Source organism: Procambarus clarkii, chromosome 3, assembly GCF_040958095.1.
Source record: "Procambarus clarkii isolate CNS0578487 chromosome 3, FALCON_Pclarkii_2.0, whole genome shotgun sequence".
Taxonomy (NCBI): domain Eukaryota; kingdom Metazoa; phylum Arthropoda; class Malacostraca; order Decapoda; family Cambaridae; genus Procambarus; species Procambarus clarkii.
The window spans coordinates 62,020,580-62,045,853 of NC_091152.1; the positions used below are offsets into that span (position 1 = coordinate 62,020,580).

Genomic DNA, 25,274 nt, shown 5'->3' on the forward strand with positions numbered 1-25,274 from the left:
TTAAAATATATTTTCTTAGTCGCTTTACCCTAAAACTATTCTCTGAACTACACTGTTCAAACCTACGTAACCTATCCTCTCCACCCAATGTTACTTAGTTAATGTAACGTTCCTAAACCTAACTTTACCTATCCTAACTTACCTTACCTTTACCTATCTTACCTAACTTAACTTGCATAACCTAACTTTACCTATCCTAACATAACTTCCTTACCTTACCTTTCTTACATACCTTTACCTATCCTAACATAACTTACCTTACATTACCTATCTTACCTAACTTTACCTATCCTAACATAACTTACATTACCTTACCTATCATACCTAACTTACCTAACCTAACCTAACTTATCCTGCTTAACCTAACTTACCTACATTTACCTAACTTAACCTGCTTAACCTAACTTTACCTATCCTAACTTAACTTACCTAACTTATCCTGCTTAACCTAACTTACCTTCATTACCTAACTTAACCTGCATAACCTAACCTGCATAACTTAACTTACCTTACCTTACCTATCTTACCTAACTTACCTGACTTAACCTAACTTATCCTGCTTAACCTAACTTACCTACATTACCTAACTTAACCTGCTTAACCTGACTTACATAATTTAACCTAACTCATCCTGCTTAACCTAACTTACCTTACCTTACCTAACTTAACCTGCTTAACCTAACTTACATAACTTAACCTAACTTACCTACATTACCTAACTTAACCTGCTTAACCTAACTTACATAATTTAACCTAACTTATCCTGCTTAACCTACCTTACCTAACTTAACCTGCTTAACCTAACTTACATAACTTAACCTAACTTAACTTACGTAACTTATCTTACCTACTACCGGAGACCCCTGCCAGTGTGTTGCTGGAGACCCCTGCCAGTGTTGCTGGAGACCTCTGCCAGTGTGTTGCTGGAGACCTCTGCCAGTGTGTTGCCGGAGACCCCTGCCAGTGTGTTGCTGGAGACCCCTGCCAGTGTTGCTGGAGACCCCTGCCAGTGTGTTGCTGGAGACCTCTGCCAGTGTGTTGCTGGAGACACCTGCCAGTGTGTTGCTGGAGACCTCTGCCAGTGTGTTGCTGGAGACCCCTGCCAGTGTTGCTGGAAACCCCTGCCAGTGTTGCTGGAGACGTCTGCCAGTGTTGCTGGAGACCCCTGCCAGTGTTGCTGGAGACCTCTGCCAGTGTTGCGGGAGACCTCTGCCAGTGTATTGCCGGAGACCCCTGCCAGTGTGTTGCTGGAGACCCCTGCCAGTGTTGCTGGAGACCCCTGCCCGTGTTGCTGGAGACCCCTGCCAGTGTTTCTGGAGACCTCTGCCAGTGTTGCTGGAGACCCCTGCCAGTGTTGCTGGAGACCCCTGCCAGTGTGTTGCTGGAGACCTCTGCCAGTGTGTTGCTAGAGACCCCTGCCAGTGTTGCTGGAGACCCCTGCCAGTGTGTTGCTGGGGAACCTCTGCCAGTGTGTTGCTGAAGACACCTGCCAGTATTGCAGGAGACCTCTGCCAGTGTTGCTGGAGACCTCTGCCAGTGTGTTGCTAGATACCTCTGCCAGTGTGTTGCTGGAGACCCCTGCCAGTGTTGCTGGAGACCTCTGCCAGTCTGTTGCCGGAGACCCCTGCCAGTGTGTTGCTGAAGACCTCTGCCAGTGTGTTTCTGGATACCTCTGCCAGTGTGTTGCAGGAGACCCCGGCCAGTGTGTTGCTGGAGACCCCTGCCAGTGTGTTGCTGGAGACCTCTGCCAGTGTGTTGCTGGAGACACCTGCCAGTGTGTTGCTGGAGACCTCTGCCAGTGTGTTGCCGGAGACCCCTGCCAGTGTGTTGCTGGAGACCCCTGCCAGTTTGTTGCTGGAGACCTCTGACAGTATGTTGCCAGAGACCCCTGCCAGTGTGTTGCTGGAGACCTCTGCCAGTGTGTTGCCGGAGACCCCTGCCAGTGTTGCTGGAAACCCCTGCCAGTGTTGCTGGAGACCTCTGCCAGTGTTGCTGGAGACCCCTGCCAGTGTTGCTGGAGACTTCTGCCAGTGTTGCTGGAGACCTCTGCCAGTGTGTTGCCGGAGACTCCTGCCAGTGTGTTGCTGGAGACCCCTGCCAGTGTTGCCTGAGACCCCTGCCAGTGTTGCTGGAGACCCCTGCCAGTGTTGCTGGAGACCTCTGCCAGTGTTGCTGGAGACCCCTGCCAGTGTTGCTGGAGACTTCTGCCAGTGTTGCTGGAGACCTCTGCCAGTGTGTTGCCGGAGACTCCTGCCAGTGTGTTGCTGGAGACCCCTGCCAGTGTTGCCTGAGACCCCTGCCAGTGTTGCTGGAGACCCCTGCCAGTGTTACTGGAGACCTCTGCCAGTGTTGCTGGAGACCCCTGCCAGTGTTGCTGGAGACCTCTGCCAGTGTGTTGCTGGAGACCCCTGCCAGTGTTGCTGGAGACCCCTGCCAGTGTTACTGGAGACCTCTGCCAATGTTGCTGGAGACTCCTGCCAGTGTTGCTGGAGACCCCTGCCAGTGTGTTGCTGGAGACCCCTGCCAGTGTTGCTGGAGACCCCTGCCAGTGTTGCTGGAGACCCCTGCCAGTGTTGCTGGAGACCCCTGCCAGTGTTGCTGGAGACCCCTGCCAGTGTTGCTGGAGACCCCTGCCAGTGTTGCTGGAGACCCCTGCCAGTGTTGCTGGAGACCCCTGCCAGTGTTGCTGAAGACCTCTGCCAGTGTTGCTGGAGACCTCTGCCAGTGTGTTGCTGGAGACCCCTGCCAGTGTTGCTGGAGACCCCTGCCAGTGTTGCTGGAGACCCCTGCCAGTGTTGCTGGAGACCCCTGCCAGTGTTGCTGGAGACCCCTGCCAGTGTTGCTGGAGACCCCTGCCAGTGTTGCTGGAGACCCCTGCCAGTGTTGCTGGAGACCCCTGCCAGTGTTGCTGGAGACCCCTGCCAGTGTTGCTGGAGACCTCTGCCAGTGTGTTGCTGGAGACCCCTGCCAGTGTTGCTGGAGACCCCTGCCAGTGTTGCTGGAGACCCCTGCCAGTGTTGCTGGAGACCCCTGCCAGTGTTGCTGGAGACCCCTGCCAGTGTTGCTGGAGACCTCTGCCAGTGTTGCTGGAGACCCCTGCCAGTGTGTTGCTGGAGACCCCTGCCAGTGTTGCTGGAGACCCCTGCCAGTGTTGCTGGAGACCCCTGCCAGTGTTGCTGGAAGAGGAGCGGTGTTTTGGCACTGTAACAATACTGTAGAGGTCTGGTCTATTATTTACTGAGAAAGGTGAACTCGCTGGGATAGAATATTACAGTATTATTGTATAATTATTAGTTATTGTGTGGTGTGCGAGAGTGACACCAGCAGTGTTATGTCATGTACATATGTATAGTTGAGAAGTACACCTGGTGATAGTTCAGTTTAGTGATCATTTCCCCTTTTCCTTTAGATTATTACTGCTAGTTCTTAATTACTTACCTATGACTCGGGGTGGGATCGAGTAAGAAGAGGCACTATAAGGCCCCATATACAGTTTGATAAGTAAAGAACCCGGTTACTGGCTAAGTGACTCCTTAACAAAAGCACTCTTTATATTTATAAGAAATATATACATGAAAAAGTATTTGAAAAACAATATTCTTTACGTTGATTCTTATTTGTTGTATTTATAATATTATATAGCTTGTGAACTTATTTAAGTTACAGGTAACATATTTTCTATTATAAAATGTAAATTAAAGTTTGAGTAAGTTTCGTCAAAACTTGTGTATTTTAAATACCATTGTCACTTACAGGGATGACCTTCATGATGAACTTCGTTTCTTCCAAAATGCTATTGGATCTGTTCCTTCCCCACTTGATTGTTACTTGGTTAATCGGTCACTCAAAACCTTGGCACTGAGAATGGAACAACACATGAAGAATGGTTTAGCAGTGGCCAAGTTTTTGGAGACTCACCCTTGTGTGGAGAAGGTCATTCACCCTGGGTTACCATCTCACCCTCAGCATGAGGTAAGGAAGTGCATTTTCCTCTTTAACTGTCGCTTGAAGCTTGAACAATTTACATTTTAATATTTTTTTAACAAAATCTTGCAACTGAAAGCAGAAATGATTAGGCTCAGTGTGAATTTTCTAAATTCTAATTTTAGATAATTATTATCATCACATTTTCAGGTTTTATTGACCCAATATAATGCCTTATATAAAAAAATACATTATATAAAAGCATACTTAACACATTAAGGATATTGGTTCATTAAACTGTTAGAAACTTTACCATTGCATTATATTTTTGTCCTCGTGGTAATGCAGGGCGGTGAGAGCATATATATACCCATAGAGCTTAAAAGGCACTACGGGCTCACCATAGCCCGTGCTACTTGGAACTTTTTGTTCCAGGTAGGGAATCTTTAACAACAACAACATGATAAGCAGGAGATGGAAGAGTCAGGAAAAGAACTGGGAGATAAGGTAAAGAGGAGTAGTGTACTGGGTAGTGCCTCAACCAGTTTTCCTTTTTTGGGTGATTCTGATGCTGTGATGGGAGTTGGTACGTAAAATTATATCAGCTAATGATGTGCTGTCATAGAAGATGGTGATCTGTTGTGAGGGATGGTGCAAGTGTACCGGCATAACATTTCACTGCCATAATTGAAACACCAGCTTGATCTTCAGCTCTTGGAGTCCGTTGTTAATACATAAAATGATAATGTTCAAAATCAATTGTGTGGCGCCATCGTGCAACTCCCCGTGGTGATGTGCAGACTTCCTCCTCTCCCAACCCTCTGTTGCAACGTTCCTAGCAACCATGCACAACACCGTGCCTAGCAACCATGCACAACAACGTGCCTAGCAACCATGCACAACACCGTGCCTAGCAACCATGCACAACACCGCTCCTAGCAACCATGCACAACAACGTGCCTAGCAACCATGCACAACAACGTGCCTAGCAACCATGCACAACAACGTGCCTAGCAACCATGCACAACAACGTGCCTAGCAACCATGCACAACAACGTGCCTAGCAACCATGCACAACAACGTGCCTAGTAACCATGCACAACAACGTGCCTAGCAACGTTGCTCATTTTCGCCAGATATTCGTCTTTTTTAAGAATGACATATATTGGCGACTTGTCACCTCTCCTGACAACTATCTCCTTGTTCTCACGAAGGCTTTTAGCTGCCGCTTTGAGCTCGGGGGACAGTATGGTGCTTCTGTAATTGCCTCGATTCTTTCCTCCTTCTGCAATAAGTTCTGCTTGTAAGGTATCTTCGGTAGCATGACGACATTTTTACACAGGTACCTGATGTCAGACATCTGCAGGAGCTGAAGGAGGCATTTGAGCAGAGTTCCGTGCTGCGTTTCACTTACGAGATGGAAAAGGATGGGAAGCTGCCCTTTCTAGATGTAACAGTCATGGAAAAGAGCGGAGGTTTCCACACTGCAGTCTACACTAAGGAAACGAACATAGGAATGTGCCTAAATGCCAACAGCGAATGCCCAGACAGGTACAAGAGGAGTGTTGTTAACGCATATGTCGACCGTGCTTTCAGCCACAGCTCAGAACGGAAGCAAGTCGACGAAGAACTCTGTAGGGTAAGGCAGGTCCTAGTCAACAACGGTTTCTCCAATGGTTTCGTCGAAGACATCATAAGAAGGAATGTGAAACGCCATGTAACCTCTGAAGAGACAACTAACACAACACCTATACCCCCTATTAGACTATTTTACAGGATCTTCTTTTCCATAGCTCATAAAACGGAGGAAAGGGTCCTGAAAGATATTGTTAATAGAAACGTTATCCCTACAGACAAAAATCAGAGGATACAACTGACGATTTACTATAAAACCAGAAAAACGGCCAGCCTACTCATGAGAAACTCTCCAGACACAAAGCAGAACGCTTTAAAAGAGACCAACGTCGTCTATGCCTTCAAATGCCCACTTGGGGACTGTAAGCTCAAAAAAAAACAATATATAGGCAAGACAACAACATCTCGTTCTAGGCGTTTAACGATGCATAAGCAACAGGGCTCCATTAAGGAACATATAATCTCTTCCCACAACCAAACCATCGCCAGAGAAATCCTAGTAAACAACACAGAAATCATCGATAGATACAGCGATAGCAGACGGCTTGACCTTTGCGAGGCACTGCACATTAAGAAGTCAACACCAGCAATCAACAGCCAAATAATGCACAACTATATTCTACCCACCTCAAGACTCCGCTCCAATATAGAAGCATCAAGAAATATGGACCAATAGGCTTTCTAAAATCACTTCCATTTCAATACCCATTGCTTCGTGTTCTGTCTTGTGTTGATGAAATTAATACCCTATTAAATACCACCTCACCCCATCCACCTCACTCAAATGTAGATATAAACAAATCGGAGATATGTAAGTTCTATTCAGTTGTGTATGTGTAAAGTCTTTGAAAATGTAATAAGTTTTACGAAACGCGCTCAAGTGTCGCGTCAGACTAGAAATAAAAATGAATTTTGGAGAATTGATTTTTGAATTACCTCCAACAGTGAAAAGAAATGTACGAAAGATTGAGAAAATTCGTGTTAGAATTATTAATCTTACTTTTTCGGTCATATTTAATAATATATGTCTACAGGAAAGACTGCTACCAAAATACACTAATATTAAAGCGCACGACCCAGCAGCAAGGAATCAAGCCTTCACGATAAAATATCGCCAGGATCTGATTCGTGATCAGATATACAAGGCAGAGAATGAAATCAAAGACCACAAAACGCAACTACTTCATGCTACAAACGAGTGGAGAAATAGCAACATCGACGAAAGTATCCGTACCCGCATTGAACAACACCTCGACATCCTCACAGACCTACATCACCTCAGCACTGAAACAAGGATTATCAAGAAACTAACAACATTATATGGAGGACCTATGGCAATTCCACGACCAAGAGATGGCTTCCTGAACCTTGCAGGAATTAACCTCACTGAGGACCAAGTCACTCTCCTAAATCTGGGCATAAACTGTCACGTTATGTCCAGACCGAGTGAGATGGCCCTGAAAGTAGAGTTGGAAATTCTGTTGGACGATATATTCGACCTCGAGACACAAAAGAATGTCACTACCAAAGATACCTTCCAAGCAGAACTTATTGCAGAAGTTGGAAAGAATCGAGGCAATTACAGAAGCACCATACTGTCCCCCGAGCTCAAAGCGGCAGCTAAAAGCCTTCGTGAGAAGAAGGAGATAGTTGTCAGGAGAGGTGACAAGTCGCCAATATATGTCATTCTTAAAAAAGACGAATATCTGGCGAAAATGAACCTCATACTCTCTGACCAAACTAAGTTCCAAAGGGTAACGAAGGACACTACAGCCGAATTGAAAGCAAAGGTCAACAAACTGATCGAAACTGTGAACGCCAAGAAATCCGGACTCCACCTGCCAAAGATCATTGGGGAATATAAACCTGGATATGTGCATGGAAATGTCAAGACACACAAGCCTGGAAACCCACTTCGGCCAATCATTAGCCAGATACCCACACCCACGTACAGACTGGCGAAGCGACTCAACGGCCTGCTGACTCCTTATGTTCCTTGCGCCTTCAGCCTGAAGTCTCCAAAGGAATTTGTTGACTTACTGCGGGGCACACAGGCCACAGGGATAAGAGCCTCGTTGGACGTAGAATCGCTGTTTACCAACGTACCTGTGGACGAGACAATCGGGATGATAGCCGACAGAGTGTATCGTGATCCAGCCTGTACTCCTCTTGACATACCAGAAAATATTCTGAGGAAATTACTCCAAGCTTTTACTAAAGAGGCACCCTTCTTGAGCCCGGATGGGCACATGTATAAGCAAGTAGATGGGGTCGCCATGGGTTCTCCCCTAGGTGTCCTGTTTGCAAACTTCTACATGGGTACCATCGAGCAAAGAGTCTTAGTCGACATGAACTTGAAACCGGCCATATACTGCAGGGATGTTGACGACATTTTTACACAGGTACCTGATGTCAGACATCTGCAGGAGCTGAAGGAGGCATTCGAGCAGAGTTCCGTGCTGCGTTTCACTTACGAGATGGAAAAGGATGGCAAGCTGCCCTTTCTAGATGTAACAGTCATGGAAAAGAGCGGAGGTTTCCCCACTGCAGTCTACACTAAGGAAACGAACATAGGAATGTGCCTAAATGCCAATAGCGACTGCCCAGACAGGTCCAAGAGGAGTGTTGTTAACGCATATGTCGACCGTGCTCTCAGATACAGCTCAGAATGGAAGCAAGTCGACGAAGAACTCTGTAGGGTAAGGCAGGTCCTAGTCAACAACGGCTTCTCCAATGGTTTCGTCGAAGACATCATAAGAAGGAAAGTGAAACTCCATGCAACCTCTGAAGAGACAACTAACACAACACCTATACCTTCTATTAGACTATTTTACAGGAACTTCTTTTCCACAGCTCATAAAACGGAGGAAAGGGTCCTGAAAGATATTTTTAATAGAAACGTTATCCCTACAGACAAAAATCAGAGGATACAACTGACGATTTACTATAAAACCAGAAAAACGGGCAGCCTACTCATGAGAAACTCTCCAGACACAAAGCAGAACGCTTTAAAAGAGACCAACGTCGTCTATGCCTTCAAATGCCCACTTGGGGACTGTAAGCTCCAAAAAACCCAGTATATAGGCAAGACAACAACATCTCTTTCTAGGCGTTTAACGATGCATATGCAACAGGGCTCCATTAAGGAACATATAATCTCTTCCCACAACCAAACCATCGCCAGAGAAATCCTAGTAAACAACACAGAAATCATCGATTGATACAGCGATAGCAGGCGGCTTGACGTTTGCGAGGCACTGCACATTAAGAAGTCAACACCAGCAATCAACAGCCAAATAATGCACAACTATATTCTACCCACTTCAAGACTCCGCTCCAATATAGAAGCATCAAGAAATATGGACCAATAGGCTTTCTACAATCACTTCCATTTCAATACCCATTGTTTCGTGTTCTGTCTTGTGTTGATGATATTAATACCCTATTAAATACCACCTCACCCCATCCACCTCACTCAAATGTAGATATAAACAAATCGGAGATATGTAAGTTCTATTCAGTTGTGTATGTGTAAAGTCTTTGAAAATGTAATAAGTTTTACGAAACGCGCTCAAGTGTCGCGTCAGACTAGAAATAAAAATGAATTTTGGAGAATTGATTTTTGAATTACCTCCAACAGTGAAAAGAAATGTACGAAAGATTGAGAAAATTCGTGTTAGAATTATTAATCTTACTTTTTCGGTCATATTTAATAATATATGTCTACAGGAAAGACTGCTACCAAAATATACTAATATTAAAGCGCACGACCCAGCAGCAAGGAATCAAGCCTTCACGATAAAATATCGCCAGGATCTGATTCGTGATCAGATATACAAGGCAGAGAATGAAATCAAAGACAACAAAACGCAACTAGTTCATGCTACAAACGAGTGGAGAAATAGCAACATCGACGAAAGTATCCGTACTCGCATTGAACAACACCTCGACATCCTCACAGACCGACATCACCTCAGCACTGAAACAAGGATTATCAAGAAACTAACAACATTATATGGAGGACCTATGGCAATTCCACGACCAACAGATGGCTTCCTGAACCTTGCAGGAATTATCCTCACTGAGGACCAAGTCACTCTCCTAAATCTGGGCACAACTGTCACGTTATGTCCAGACCGAGTGAGATGGCCCGGAAAGTAGAGTTGGAAATTCTGTTGGACGACATATTCGACCTCGAGACACAAAAGAAGGTCACTACCAAAGATACCTTACAAGCAGAACTTATTGCAGAAGGAGGAAAGAATCGAGGCAATTACAGAAGCACCATACTGTCCCCCGAGCTCAAAGCGGCAGCTAAAAGCCTTCGTGAGAACAAGGAGATAGTTGTCAGGAGAGGTGACAAGTCGCCAATATATGTCATTCTTGAAAAAGACGAATATCTGGCGAAAATGAACCTCATACTCTCTGATCAAACTAAGTTCCAAAGGGTAACGAAGGACACTACAGCCGAATTGAAAGCAAAGGTCAACAAACTGATCGAAACTGTGAACGCCAAGAAATCCGGACTCCACCTGCCAAAGATCATTGGGGAATATAAACCTGGATATGCGTATGGAAATGTCAAGACACACAAGCCTGGAAACCCACTTCGGCCAATCATTAGCCAGATACCCACACCCACGTACAGACTGGCGAAGAGACTCAATGGCCTGCTGACTCCTTATGTTCCTTGCGCCTTCAGCCTGAAGTCTCCAAAGGAATTTGTTGACTTACTTACTATTTCCTTCTGAAGGAAGATGTAGGTTCCTTCTGAAGATGTATTTAATATACGAAAGTACTTACGGAAATTCCTGTTTCATTTTCCTCCGTGGTCTGACATTGTCACACTCTTAATCAAGTGTTTATTTTCGTGATATACATATATATATATATATATATATATATATATATATATATATATATATATATATATATATATATATATATATATATATATATATATATATATATATATATATATATATATATATTTGAGGTGAGGGAACAGATTAGGGGGAATTAATATGTTTAGGAAATAGATTAAAATAAGACAGTATTAACTTACTTATGTCCTGGTGAGTGGGTTGAGCAGGTGTGAGGGTATGAATCCTTAACATTGTGTTAACTGGGCGTGATATTGTCTCGTAGCCGTCCATCTGCTGGTGGCGCTGCCGCCCTTGTTGAAGGGACGGGGGGTGCCCACGAGTGAGATCTGCTCTCCTTAGCTCAGTGTGGGACGGATGGGATACAGACTCGATGACGTCTATCTGTTCCCTCCGTCGATTGAGGTATGGATTATAACCTGAAATGGAACAAAATGATATTCAGCACGGGTGAATGGGGAAAATATGTTTATTATGCATGTGTGTTCGCTTGCAACTGGATGTAATACAGATACGAGAATTATATTTATATATGATACCTACGTTTATGTGAAGTTTCATTCCGGCGATGACCTCCTCGCGGGGCAGGTGAGCAATAAGGACACTTCACGGTTTTGTAAACTGAAATTGGAAAGAACATATTTAACTGTGTGGAATGTAATAGCCCGAAAGAGTAAATATTCTCACACTATAAGAGAGATAATAGTTTACACACGCGATATTTCACCTGTGGATGCCATAAAATGAACTAAATAAGAATAACACTCACGGTTATCACAGAAAATCTGCTGACATCGCTTGCATTTGATGTCGTAATGGCCTAGGGGCGGTTTTTCACAGCTTGCACATTGCAGCCGACATAGTTGATTTGGTGATGGAATATAAAACACTCCGCATTTCATGCAGGCTGTTGAGGTTCATCTTTCCATGACGCGGAGCTGTATGGTGAGTGTGTGTAGCGAATGAAGACTCGCAGTGAACTAACGGCGCGTTTGTGTGTGAGGGGAGGGAAACGATCCCGGTCAAATGAGAAGTGATTGATGGTTGGCAGGTGAGGACCTGCTAGCGGAAGTAAGACCCTCGCCCTCCTTAACGAATCCGCAGTGGAGGGAGAGCCATGCTGGGGTCAACATCTCCAGACAACTCTGAAGACATCGAAAAACCATTAAAGCAAATGGACCACATCCGCAAGAGGCTGCTCTCTCTTACCCCCCTCAACACTTACGGCTTCCTGTAGGGGAAGCTAATGGACGTCAATGTTATCCTCTCAGGTATGGGGGCTCTCCTCTCCCTACACAACATAACCTACATACTCCTCCTCTTCCTCCCTACATGACTGCATACCAACCACTTAGCTTCCAGCCCCTACCCAACATGACACTCTCTCAAGTGACGCCTGGTCGGATGCCACGTGTCATAACATCCGGGGAAACTTTTGAGATGATGTTCACATGCCCACATACTTATCTTCCCCTCTTACCTACATGACCCACAACATCCCTTACATTTTACCCCTGTGACCCAAAACGTCCCCCTGGACGCAACCCGTCCCATTCTACGGACTCCCACACCACTTTTGACTATGACCGAGTTCGATCCCTGAGGTTCTCCTCAGGGTTGGGACGGTTCTAGTCCTCAACTTCACTACTTGCATATCTTTAAACATTTATTATTGTGATTACTAGTGATCTCTTACTGTGAAAATACTTACAAAGTACTGTAATTAATACAACTATTCCTCCTTGGTATATGAGGAAATGTAGAGGTTTAGCTCTCAGAACGTTTGGTAATATGTTTATTGCTTGGGATGTGTTTATATGTATGTATTAACACGATGGAACACGATTAACGGGGTGAGAATATTAACACGAACGGGGTGAGAATAGCTTGAGCTACCTGATCCCTTTGTGTGTATTTTACCTCAATAAACTTATTTCAATTTCAATGTCCTTGGTATATACATGGCACTAAACTGTGTTGATGGTGTTTACAGCTGTCGAAGCGTCAGTGTTACGGCCACTCCGGCATGTTCTCCTTCTGCATCAAGGGAAACAGTTCAAAAGCATCGACTCACTTTTGCAAGCAGTTAAAGATGTTTACTTTCGCAACTAGCTTGGGAGGGGCTGAGTCTTTCTGTCAACCTCCGTGAGTTAATGAAGGGTTTTGGTTAATATTTGTTTTTTAATTGAGCATTGAATTGGATTATTTTTAGAGTAATTCAGAGTTCCTGAGCCCCCATGTGTGCCTCTGTAACCTTTTCCACTACCTCCCACAGTATGGGTATGGTAGACGTAATGAATAAAAAAATAAAAAAACTGACATTTAAAGTTAACTCAAATATAAATGCACATCCACTGTGAGGAATCGAACTGTAAGCCAGCTGACAGCATGTTATATGCATGCTAACAACCCGTCCTCTTAAAAATAACGTCGCTTTTGGCTCGTATGCGCGCTATGGCCAAAAGTGGACAGAATTTGAAATGAAATTTCGAATTTCAAAGGGCCGTGACGAGGGTTCTCTTAACCATGTCGTAGTTCAGTCGATTAAGGCAGCGTCTGGGATGCTCTTGGACGCATGTTCGAATCCTCATCACAGCCCTTGTTCATTTCTCTTAGAGTTAAATTCTCCCTTTCTTACCCAACTTAACATACTGTCACACTAGCAAATGAAACATATAAATTAAAATTGGCAAAAATCTAACAAAAACTGATGTTTAAATAAAAAACAAAACATTTAGATTAATAAAAATATAAACTAGAAATTACATACCAGTCTTGCAACTTTTCGTTTATGTATTTTCAACAGGTGTGTGATGAGCCACAAGTGTCTGCCAGCAGAGACTAGAGAGAGCTTGGGCATCACAGATGGCCTCGTCCGTGTGTCGTGTGGCTTAGAGCCGGCTCACGACCTCATCAAAGACCTTGATCAAGCTCTCAGAGCTGTGGTCAGTGGTAACGTTGATCGAGTCACCCTTAGCTTTGGCAAACTGGTTAGATTAAGTTAGGCTAAGCTATAACTGGTTAGAATAAGTTAGACTAAGCTATAACTGGATAGAATAAGTTAGGCTAAGCTATAACTGGTTAGAATAAGTTAGGCTAGGCTATACCTGGTTAGATTTTTAGTCTGATCATTATAATATTGTTTAAACATAATTGTTTATTTATTTCCAAAGTTTATTTAACTTTCTGTATTACATCATTAACCACATATATACAGTTAAACATTACAATTACTCTTAAACAAATCTGGATTATTTTCTCGATTGAAACTGTTATAATTTCTTCCAACTTTGGTACATGTAAGCATAAAAATATGTATGAAATTGGATAGAAATAGCATAAATATGTACTACGGGCTCACCATAGCCCGTGCTGCATGGAACTTTTTGTTCCAGGTAGAGAATCTTAAACAACATTAAACAACAAGCATAAATATATAATGATAAATGACTTTTATTGGATGTTAGTACTAAGCTTATCTCTTTTTTCCAGGTCCCAATTGACGAGGAAACTGTACCAGTAAAATGCCTAGAAGATAATCTAAAGGCCTGTGGGATATAATTATCTAGTGCAATAGACAATGTTTGTCTGTGTGGGGACCAAACATATTTGTGATTATAACTTGATATTGGTTTGGTGTTGGCTTGGGATCTATCAGTCTCCGGAGGGTTATTAAGGTTATTATTACTGGAAAAAACCCACACTTGTCTATTTGTAAAACTTATGTAAGGAATTTACAGTCTTTCGCACTCTTCTGAGTGTGTGTGAAAGACTTGGTGTAAATTCCTTACACGAGTTTCATAAATACACAAGTGTGTGTTTTTTTTACCCTATGTTATTATGTGTGTGAGAAGACATTACCGTTGCTAATTGTTGATGTTGATGATGTTATTTTGTTATGGTGTTATTGTTATTGTTACGTGGGCAACAAGCACGGCTGCTACCAATTGTAACGTTAGATACATGTCACCATTGTAACACTTCCCACAAACACTCACAGTAATGGTTGCTAAAAAAAAACTGGTAAAACTTTTGGCTGTAATAATTGTATTTTGCCAGTTCTCTGGGGTGATAGTCTGCCCTCGCAGCAGAAAATGCCCAAACCAGTTATCGGGGGTGGGGGGGGGGGAGGGGAGAGAAATGTCCAAGATGTTAAACATATCTTTGCAATTCTTACACATCAGATGGAAGATCAGTTTACTCATAAACATATAATGCTGCCACCACTCCTGGAAGTTTGATAATTAGGCTAATTGACTCATGAGGAGATCAGTCAAATAATACCGAGTGTGAGGGAACTTTAATCTTTTAATACTTACTGGGTGAATGGAATTGCCTTTTAAATTAACTTCATGAATACAAGAGAGAATATATTGACTAATCAAAATGCTCATAAGATCACAGGTGATGTCCAATGCACTTCAGGATAAACCATCCACTAGACAGTGTGATATTGTAATTGCCAGAATTAGGCTGGGGTATCAATATCTATGGAAGGTGGCTGCAGGTAATGAATCCCCCAATGGTGAACATTCCTATTGTAAACTATGTGAATAAGAGCTGGGACATACTCTCCAACACTGTATCTGTGATTGTCCTGTTATAAGTGACTTCAGACCATATGGTATAAAGTACTTTGAGCTCTGTAATTATTACATACACTCAGGAATATTGGAAGATATTCTTGTGCTGTTACCAGATTTTGCTAGTGGAGGCTAATAGACCAGGCTTACACTTCATGTTCTCACCACCACCACCACACTACCTTCACCACCACCACCACCACACTACCATCACCACCACCAACACACTACCTTCACCACCACCACACTACCTTCACCACCATCACCACCACACTATCTTCACCACCACCACCACCACCACCACACTACCTTCACCCCACCACCACCACCACACTACCTTCACCACCACCACCACCACACTCCCTTCACCACCACCACCACCACACTACCTTCACCACCACCACCACCACACTACCTTCACCACCACCATTACCACCACACTATCTTCACCACCACCACCACCACCACACTACCTTCACCACCACCACACTACCTTCACCACCACCACACTACCTTCACCATCACCAACACCACCACACTACCTTCACCACCACCACCACACTACCTTCACCACCACCACACTACCTTCACCACCACACTACCTTCACTACCACCACCACCACCACACTACCTTCACCACCACACTACCATCACCACCACACTACCTTCACCACCACACTACTTTCACCACCACACTACCTTCACCACCACCACCACGACACCACCTTCACCACCACTACCAGCAGCACCACCACCACCACCACACTACCTTCACCACCACACTACCTCACCACCATACTACCTTCACCACCCTACCAGCAGCAGCAGCACCACCACCACCACACTACCTTCACCACCACACTACTATCACCACCACACTACCTTCACCACCACTACGAGCACCACCACCACACTACCTTCACCACCACCACCACCTATACCACACCACCTCCCCCACACTACTATCACCACCACACCACCTCCCCCACACTACTATCACCACCACACCACCGGTCGTGAAGGAAAGCTTGTTCTTAATATAATGATATTTACTTGATTGAGTCAAATTACTCGAAGGACCACCTTATTTTTACTGAAGAGGGAAACAGATAACTAGTGTAATAAAATGAACTGAGATACCAGTGTCTGTGGATAATATAATCATCCATAATTATTTGTTGGACATTAATGGACGGTAAGAATAATTATTATTCAAGAGTTGAACATTCCCAAACTTCACAAGTGGGGGTTAATACTAGAAGCTGAATAGTACACTTAGTTGAGGCTGGTTCCTCCTCGAAAGGGGTTCGTAAAGTTTACTAAGAAATATAATTTGTATAAGTATTCAATAATTTGGTTAATGACAAGATCATATAGTAATAAATGGTAGACAAGAAAATTGTTCCTATCTAAAGGCTCTTGATGCTATAAGAAATAGGATTAAATGCCTAGCTCACGTAAATGAAATATAAATTTGTGTTATTATTAAATCTCAACTATTTATGAGAAGTTAATTAGTAAATTAAAGAAAGATCGGCTGCCTAGCTGTGACAGTGAACGGTAGTGTGGTTGGGCGACGGCGTCATCTACAACCTGCTGGAACACATGACCTGCTAGCGTGGCGTTGGAATTTGTCTCACCTCAGGCTGCTTCAACACACCCTGGAAACTCAATATGGTGTAAAACGTGTTTACACACAGTAGATTATATCACTATGGGTTAATAGAAGGGGTAAATTAGGTACACTAGGAACGTACTTGTGTTTAGAGGAGGGAGCGTGGTGTAACGACGAACTAAGGGTAACGTTTACATGTTGAGAGCTCAGAACAATCAAACTAAACCACTTAACGTAAATGTTGTCCGCCGATGTAATCCTTGGATCGCTGATGGAGTAATTATGCACTCCGGGGCCGATTAATAGCAACGGCCGATCACGTAGCTTGCGACAACGTCACCTCTCTCTCTGTACTTGTGGCCTTCTCAGTGTCTCGTGGCCAAGCTTCCCTCCTCCTCCCACAACCCGTCTCACGCACTAACATATTTCAGTAGAAACGGAAAATTCTTTTCCTTGTAATTGCTCTACTTAATCAATTAATGAGAATAGAGTTGCAATTATAGGGAGTTGTATTATTTAAATTCTGGTCAAATAATAAATAATATGAACAGTGTTCTTATTAATCGAGAAATGAGAGAATTTCTTCTTCCTACATGTTAGTTTAAGATAACAGATAAACTGTTATATAGTGATCCTTTAGTTGATAACTCATTGTTATTAGATCACTAGTTGTTATAATGTCAGGTATTAATTCTGGTAAAGGATACTGACAAAAAGCAAGAATATTATTAAATTCTCTGGCATGTTGACAATATTTATACCTCTGCTGGGTATTATTTGACGCAATACGATCCCTCTATGTTGGAAGAATTTGGTAAATGACGCGCAGATAGGAAAATATTAATTTATGTTAATTCTACAAATTAGTAGGATTACACACAGAAATCACAATTGTGTGATGCATCAAATGAACAAATCCACAAGGGCCGTGACGAGGATTCGAACCTGCGTCTGAGAGCATCCCAGACGCTGCCTTAATCGACTGAGCTACGACAAGGTCAAAAGGAGTTGAAACTCTGGTTTGGCTTGAAAGTTGAAAGGCTCTGGTTTGAGGCACCAGTCTCTTCAGAGGCGTGGGTTCGTATCCCACCACTGCCACCATTATAACACGGGGGGGGGGGGGGAGGTATCGGCTCTACCTCCGTCCTTTACCCACCCGTATTATATTTACTTCAACCTAATTCCAAGGGACCCCAGAGTTACTCTAGCCGAGCCCCACGCCACGTGGTCTTAACCATTCGATCGGCTAAGATTCTACAGTCCCGTGACGCTGTACTAGACTTCTAGCAAACTCAAGGATCTCCTTCTGCTGCCACCACCAGACTATTAAACCGAAGCGTCAATTAATCGGGGTCTGGACCGATTAATCAATCATTAAAACCTTGGGGTTTGATCCCCAAATTACTCGAAAAGGAGGGATGAATCTACGTTCAGTGTGGGAATTACAGAAACAAGGAGATATATATTAGCTCTTACTTTGCTATGCTTGCAACCCAAGTAAACTCTGACTCATGGAGACCACGTGACAAGGACATGCAAAATTATACATGGAAACAATAAAATACAGAGAACAATCTAATTATTTATTTATGCAAAATCCAAACAAAAACTAAATAAAATCACTCCCTAACTGCATGAAGACTTCCTGTTGAGGCATGAAATGAACTATTTTCCTATAACAACTCTTAGCAACTGCACCTTGCCTTATGCAACCAGCTGATGGAGTACTGTTACGGACCCAAGCCCAGCGTCCAAGCACGGAGCAGTGACGACCGCGTCATCTGTGGGTCAGCTCCCGAAACCCCCTCCAAATGGACGGCGCCATCTAGTGAGGACGAGAAATACCAGCCACAAGAGCTAGTTTCCCGTCCTGATCAGCTCATAACACAGCCGCTGCTGACCTCTGGTGAGGTGACGCTTAGACAGCAACGCCATCTATGGAGTGGATAGGTGGGCGTTTGTGTCTAAGCCGGTAAGTGAGATGCCCTAGAGTGTAACTGGTACTGATGACGTGTCTGATTACAGAGTCGACCTGGGACTGCTGTAATGAACGTTGGATCAGTCTACCCAAGGCAGTCGAAGAGTCTCCACGTGTTTGCTGCAGCAGCTGTGAGTCACCCCCCCGGATGAACACTGTGGTGTTAGCCTGCCTGTGACGTGGCAGTTGAGGGATTGTCGTACCCGGGGCTGACTGGTGGAGACGCTTAACCTTTGGGGCGTTGAGGTGAGGAGAGTGATCTGTGGGATCACACGAGGCTCCTGCCTAGGGCTCGCTACCCTAGTATCGGTCGTGGAGTGGCCTAACCAGCGTTGCTGATTGGAACCTGCCAGCTACAGGCTGGATTTGTGGTTGACGGCCTCCACGACGGTGCCCCCAGTGGAACTGTGATTTGGCTGGCCTGTGGCCAGGGTAGACTCAAGAGAATCGAAGGATTCGTCGTGAGGCCACAAGAGGACCAAGAGCTAAGTATCGTCGAGCACCGTGGAACACTCCGCATCTTCAGAGGAGGACCACATTGTATATATTAGTGTTAATACCTCCCCCGTGTGATAAGATATATATTATTTATGGTGATGGTGACAATTATATTATTAAGTTTTTGCCTTTGTCTCCCTTCCCCTTTAATTTACTTGCGTTACAGATCACATCCCTTGAAAGCCACTACTAGCTTGGGGCCGGATACCCTTCCTCTAACAACATCAGAGAAAGAACCCGGTTGCGACCCGAGAGGGCCGTAACAAGTACTGATCTTTTGGAGAGGTGAAGATGGTTGCCCTCCCCCAGTCGCTGCCTAGTCCACACTGTCTACCTAGCTCCCTCATCACTAGCGAGAGCTAGGGAGTATCAACCCACCAGGTTACTAGTTTACTAGGCAGGGTTTAAATTGAACAACTAATCTCTGTTGTACTGAACAACCCAGATGGTTGAACTCTTATAAACTGATGGTAGTCGTACAGGCATCTTAGGGAAAGGCTATTTCCAATTACAATATGGCTATTTGAAATTTGTGAATTACTAAATATGGAGGTCTTTGGTGACCGTTGACCCAGGGTCGTCAAGATTCATCGCATCAGAGGCTAGTCCTCTCCTATTGACGTCACTGACGATGGCTTACTCATTATTCCGACAATTGAGAATACTCTTGATACTTGAACAGGTATATTATTGACTACATTTTGAATGAAGACTTGTATTTCTCTAAATTACCGAATTTTGTTAAACAATTCATATATGTTGCTTTAAGACAAAGGCGGCGGCCATCTTGTAATCTTAACCACTAATCCCTAGAGGGATGACCTTTCTCTGCTTGAGTCAGGTCCACTACCGTCTGACTCCAAACTTTCAAAACTACGCGGTCCTCATGTCTATGAGAATCTGTACTGAATAATTCCCTACAACAAACCCAGTTTGTTACACCACCTTCACCACCACCACCACACCACCACACCACCACACAACCACCACCACACCACCACCACCACCACACATCAGGGCGCTATACACGCATCCTTCAAGACGGGGCAGCAGTTTGTGAAGACATAAAGTACCTTTACGACGCGACTCTTGCCTCGCGTGTCTCTCTGTAAATATGAATCAAAAGATATTACGAAATGATGGTCATATTTTTCCTGTTTAAGTCTCAATCATTGAAATGACGGGGTGTTGGTCGGCATGTTATACCCCGGAGTATGGCACGATAATATTGGAAATATGCGCAAAGAAATCACATTATCCTGAGGTATCAATGAGGTAAAAAGCCAAGTGCTTTGGAGCTCCCAGTGCGGAGGTTCGAATCCACATAATGGCTCCTACTGATTTTCTGGCTGAATTGTTGTGTAAAGTTATGATGGACCTCGGCGCCATCAATGATCCAGGTTCCGAGTCATAATTGTTGACCCTCGCATTAATATTAGTTTCCCACCTTGTGGTCTGCTGTTCTGGCAGGTGATGAGGTACTGGTGACTGGTGACAGGGGGCAGGGAAGTACTGTACATGGGTCGACCTTGCCACTCCTCGGTGGGAGTGTGCTAGCTAGAGGGCTGGTGGACTCAGCAATCCACTGAAGTCTACTACGGGCTCACCATAGCCCGTGCCACTTGCCCGCTCCTGTGCCAGGTAAGTCTACTACGGGCTCACCATAGCCCGTGCTACTTGCCCCGCTCCTGTGCCAGGTAAGTCCACTACGGGCTCACCATAGCCCGTGCTACTTGCAACCTCTTGTTCCGAGTAACTGAAGCTAAAACATGGACACCAAACCTCCAGGAACACATCCCAACACTGGCAATGTCTTCTCTACACGTGATCTCTCTATCAACCTTTCTTCCGCCTCGGTTTTACCAGTTATCAGTTATCCTCGTGTTCCGTGTTATTATTTTGTTCCCCAGACTGTCTTTGTTAAACTTCTGTTCTTCATGATGGCGTTGTTTATCTTACGTTTACAGGCGTTCTTCCCTTGTCTTCAGTCCTCTTGAGTTTGTTGCTAATCTACCAGTTCTCCAGGCTTTAGCTGCTAAGTTCTCCTCTTACGGTGGAGATTAACGTCCTGTAAAGTTATTGGCGTCCTTCCAAGAAGGCCATCTTCTCTGTGTTAAGTACCGGCCTCAGACTCTTCCTTCAGTGTGTTAAACATTCACTAGATTTTATGCCACAAAAATCTTGTGAAGATGTCCGCCCTGTCAGTAACGTTTCTTGGCATCGTTAAGTATTCTTATGACAGGCTTGTGAGCTGGTGTCATGTTCCCAGACCATACACACACTTGTGTCATGTTCCCAGACCATACACACACATGTGTCACGTTCCCAGACCATACACACACTTGTGTCAGGTTCCCAGACCATACACACACATGTTTCATGTTCCCAGACCATACACACACTTGTGTCAGGTTCCCAGACCATACACACACATGTGTCATGTTCCCAGACCATACACACACCTGTGTCATGTTCCCAGACCATACACACACTTGTGTCATGTTCCCAGACCATACACACACTTGTGTCATGTTCCCAGACCATAAACACACTCGTGTCATGTTCCCAGACCACACACACACCTGTGTCATGGTCCCAGACCACACACACACCTGAGTCATGTTCCCAGACCATACACACACCTGTGTCATGTTCCCAGACCATACACACACCTGTGTCATGTTCCCAGACCATACACACACTTGTGTCATGTTCCCAGACCATACACACACCTGTGTCATGTTCCCAGACCACACACACACCTGTGTCATGTTCCCAGACCATACACACACCTGTGTCATGTTCCCAGACCATACACACACTCGTGTCATGTTCCCAGACCATACACACACCTGTGTCATGTTCCCAGACCATACACACACCTGTGTCATGTTCCCAGACCATACACACACTTGTGTCATGTTCCCAGACCATACACACACTTGTGTCATGTTCCCAGACCACACACACACCTGTGTCATGTTCCCAGACCATACACACACCTGTGTCATGTTCCCAGACCATACACACACTTGTGTCATGTTCCCAGACCATACACACACCTGTGTCATGTTCCCAAACCACACACACACCTGTGTCATGTTCCCAGACCATACACACACCTGTGTCATGTTCCCAGACCATACACACACCTGTGTCATGGTCCCAGACCATACACACACCTGTGTCATGGTCTCAGACCATACACACACTTGTGTCATGTTCCCAGACCATACACACACTCGTGTCATGTTCCCAGACCATACACACACCTGTGTCATGGTCCCAGACCATACACACACTTGTGTCATGTTCCCAGACCATACACACACCTGTGTCATGGTCCCAGACCACACACACACCTGTGTCATGTTCCCAGACCATACACACACCTGTGTCATGGTCCCAGACCATACACACACCTGTGTCATGGTCCCAGACCATACACACACTTGTGTCATGTTCCCAGACCATATACACACCTGTGTCATGGTCCCAGACCACACACACACCTGTGTCATGTTCCCACACCATACACACACACCTGTGTCATGGTCCCAGACCATACACACACCTGTGTCATGGTCTCAGACCATACACACACCTGTGTCATGGTCCCAGACCATACACACACCTGTGTCATGGTCCCAGACCATACACACACTTGTGTCATGTTCCCAGACCATACACGCACTTGTGTCATGTTCCCAGACCATATACACAATTGTGTCATGGTCCCAGACCATACACACACTAGTGTCATGTTCCCAGACTATACACACACCTGTGTCATGTTCCCAGACCATACACACACTTGTGTCATGTTCCCAGACCACACACACACCTGTGTCATGTTCCCAGACCATACACACACCTGTGCCATGGTCCCAGACCATACACACACCGGTGCCATGGTCCCAGACCTCCCCACGACACAACACTCCCAGCTACCAACACCCACACTGGAGCCTCCACTGTCTACGGTGAGCTACGGTGACTCCCACGCTCACTGCCCACGACCTCATACTTACTGTGAACTGTGTATGATGCTTTTACTCCATCAGTTACCTGAGGAGGTGCAGGAGGAGTTGGAGGGAGGTCCTCACTACACCTACACATTGTAGAGTCACAGTAGTGTCTCCGGGGGAAACAGTTGCACACTCTTGACTGTGGCTATTTTGTTCTGTGCTTTGACACGCGACCAGATACTTCAGAACACTTAACAAAGCCACCAGATACTTCAGAACATTTAACAAAGCCACCAGACACTTCAGAGCATTTATCAAAGCCACCAGATACTTCAGAGCACTTAACAAAGCCACCAGATACTTCAGAACACTTAACAAAGCCACCGGATACTTCAGAACACTTAACAAAGCCACCAGACACTTCAGAACACTTAACAAAGCCACCAGATACTTCAGAGCACTTAACAAAGCCACCAGATACTTCAGAACACTTAACAAAGCCACCAGATACTTCAGAGCACTTAACAAAGCCACCAGATACTTCAGAGCACTTAACAAAGCCACCAGATACTTCAGAACACTTAACAAAGCCACCAGATACTTCAGAGCACTTAACAAAGCCACCAGATACTTCAGAGCACTTACCAAAGCCACCAGATACTTCAGAACACTTAACAAAGCCACCAGATACTTCAGAACACTTACCAAGGCCACCAGACACTTCAGAGCATTAATCAAAGCCACCAGATACTTCAGAGCACTTACCAAAGCCACCAGATACATAAGAGCACTTAACAAAGCCACCAGATACTTCAGAACACTTAACAAAGCCACCAGATACTTCAGAACACTTAACAAAGCCACCAGATACTTCAGAGCACTTAACAAAGCCACCAGATACTTCAGAACACTTAACAAAGCCACCAGATACTTCAGAGCACTTAACAAAGCCACCAGATACTTCAGACCACTTAACAAAGCCACCAGACACTTCAGAGTATTTACCAAAGTCACCAGATACTTCAGAGCACTTAACAAAGCCACCAGACACTTCAGAGTATTTACCAAAGCCACCAGATACTTCAGAGCACTTAACAAAGCCACCAGACACTTCAGAACACTTAACAAAGCCACCAGGTACTTCAGAGCACTTAACAAAGCCACCAGACACTTCAGAGTATTTACCAAAGCCACCAGATACTTCAGAGCACTTAACAAAGCCACCAGACACTTCAGAGTATTTACCAAAGCCACCAGATACTTCAGAGCACTTAACAAAGCCACCAGACACTTCAGAACACTTAACAAAGCCACCAGGTACTTCAGAGCACTTAACAAAGCCACCAGATACTTCAGAACACTTAACAAAGCCACCAGATACTTCAGAGCACTTAACAAAGCCACCAGATACTTCAGACCACTTAGCAAAGCCACCAGACACTTCAGAGTATTTACCAAAGCCACCAGATACTTCAGAGCACTTAACAAAGCCACCAGACACTTCAGAGTATTTACCAAAGCCACCAGATACTTCAGAGCACTTAACAAAGCCACCAGACACTTCAGAACACTTAACAAAGCCACCAGGTACTTCAGAGCACTTAACAAAGCCACCAGATACTTCAGAACACTTAACAAAGCCATCAGATACTTCAGAGCACTTAACAAAGCCACCAGATACTTCAGTGCACTTAACAAAGCCACCAGATACTTCAGAACACTTAACAAAGCCACCAGATACTTCAGAACACTTAACAAAGCCACCAGATACTTCAGAACACTTAACAAAGCCACCAGATACTTCAGAACACTTAACAAAGCCACCAGATACTTCAGAGCACTTAACAAAGCCACCAGATACTTCAGAACACTTAACAAAGCCACCAGATACTTCAGAACACTTAACAAAGCCACCAGATACTTCAGAGCACTTAACAAAGCCACCAGATACTTCAGTGCACTTAACAAAGCCACCAGATACTTCAGAACACTTAACAAAGCCACCAGATACTTCAGAACACTTAACAAAGCCACCAGATACTTCAGAACACTTAACAAAGCCACCAGATACTTCAGAACACTTAACAAAGCCACCAGATACTTCAGAGCACTTAACAAAGCCACCAGATACTTCAGCGCACTTCACAAAGCCACCAGGCTGGGTACACACACACACCAGGACACTACACA

At 44.6% G+C, this 25,274-nt stretch overlaps 1 protein-coding gene across 1 annotated transcript; it reads left to right on the top strand.

Annotated features, from left to right (window-relative positions):
• The first annotated feature begins 3,752 nt into the window (after positions 1–3,752).
• Positions 3,753–17,335, top strand: LOC123760937 (cystathionine gamma-lyase). The gene is made up of 4 exons (XM_045746761.2): positions 3,753–3,972; positions 12,436–12,587; positions 13,249–13,387; positions 13,935–17,335. The coding sequence occupies exons 1-4, from the start codon at positions 3,865–3,867 to the stop codon at positions 14,001–14,003; spliced, it is 468 nt and encodes a 155-aa protein (XP_045602717.2). The 5' UTR covers positions 3,753–3,864; the 3' UTR covers positions 14,004–17,335.
• The last annotated feature ends 7,939 nt before the right edge of the window (positions 17,336–25,274 follow it).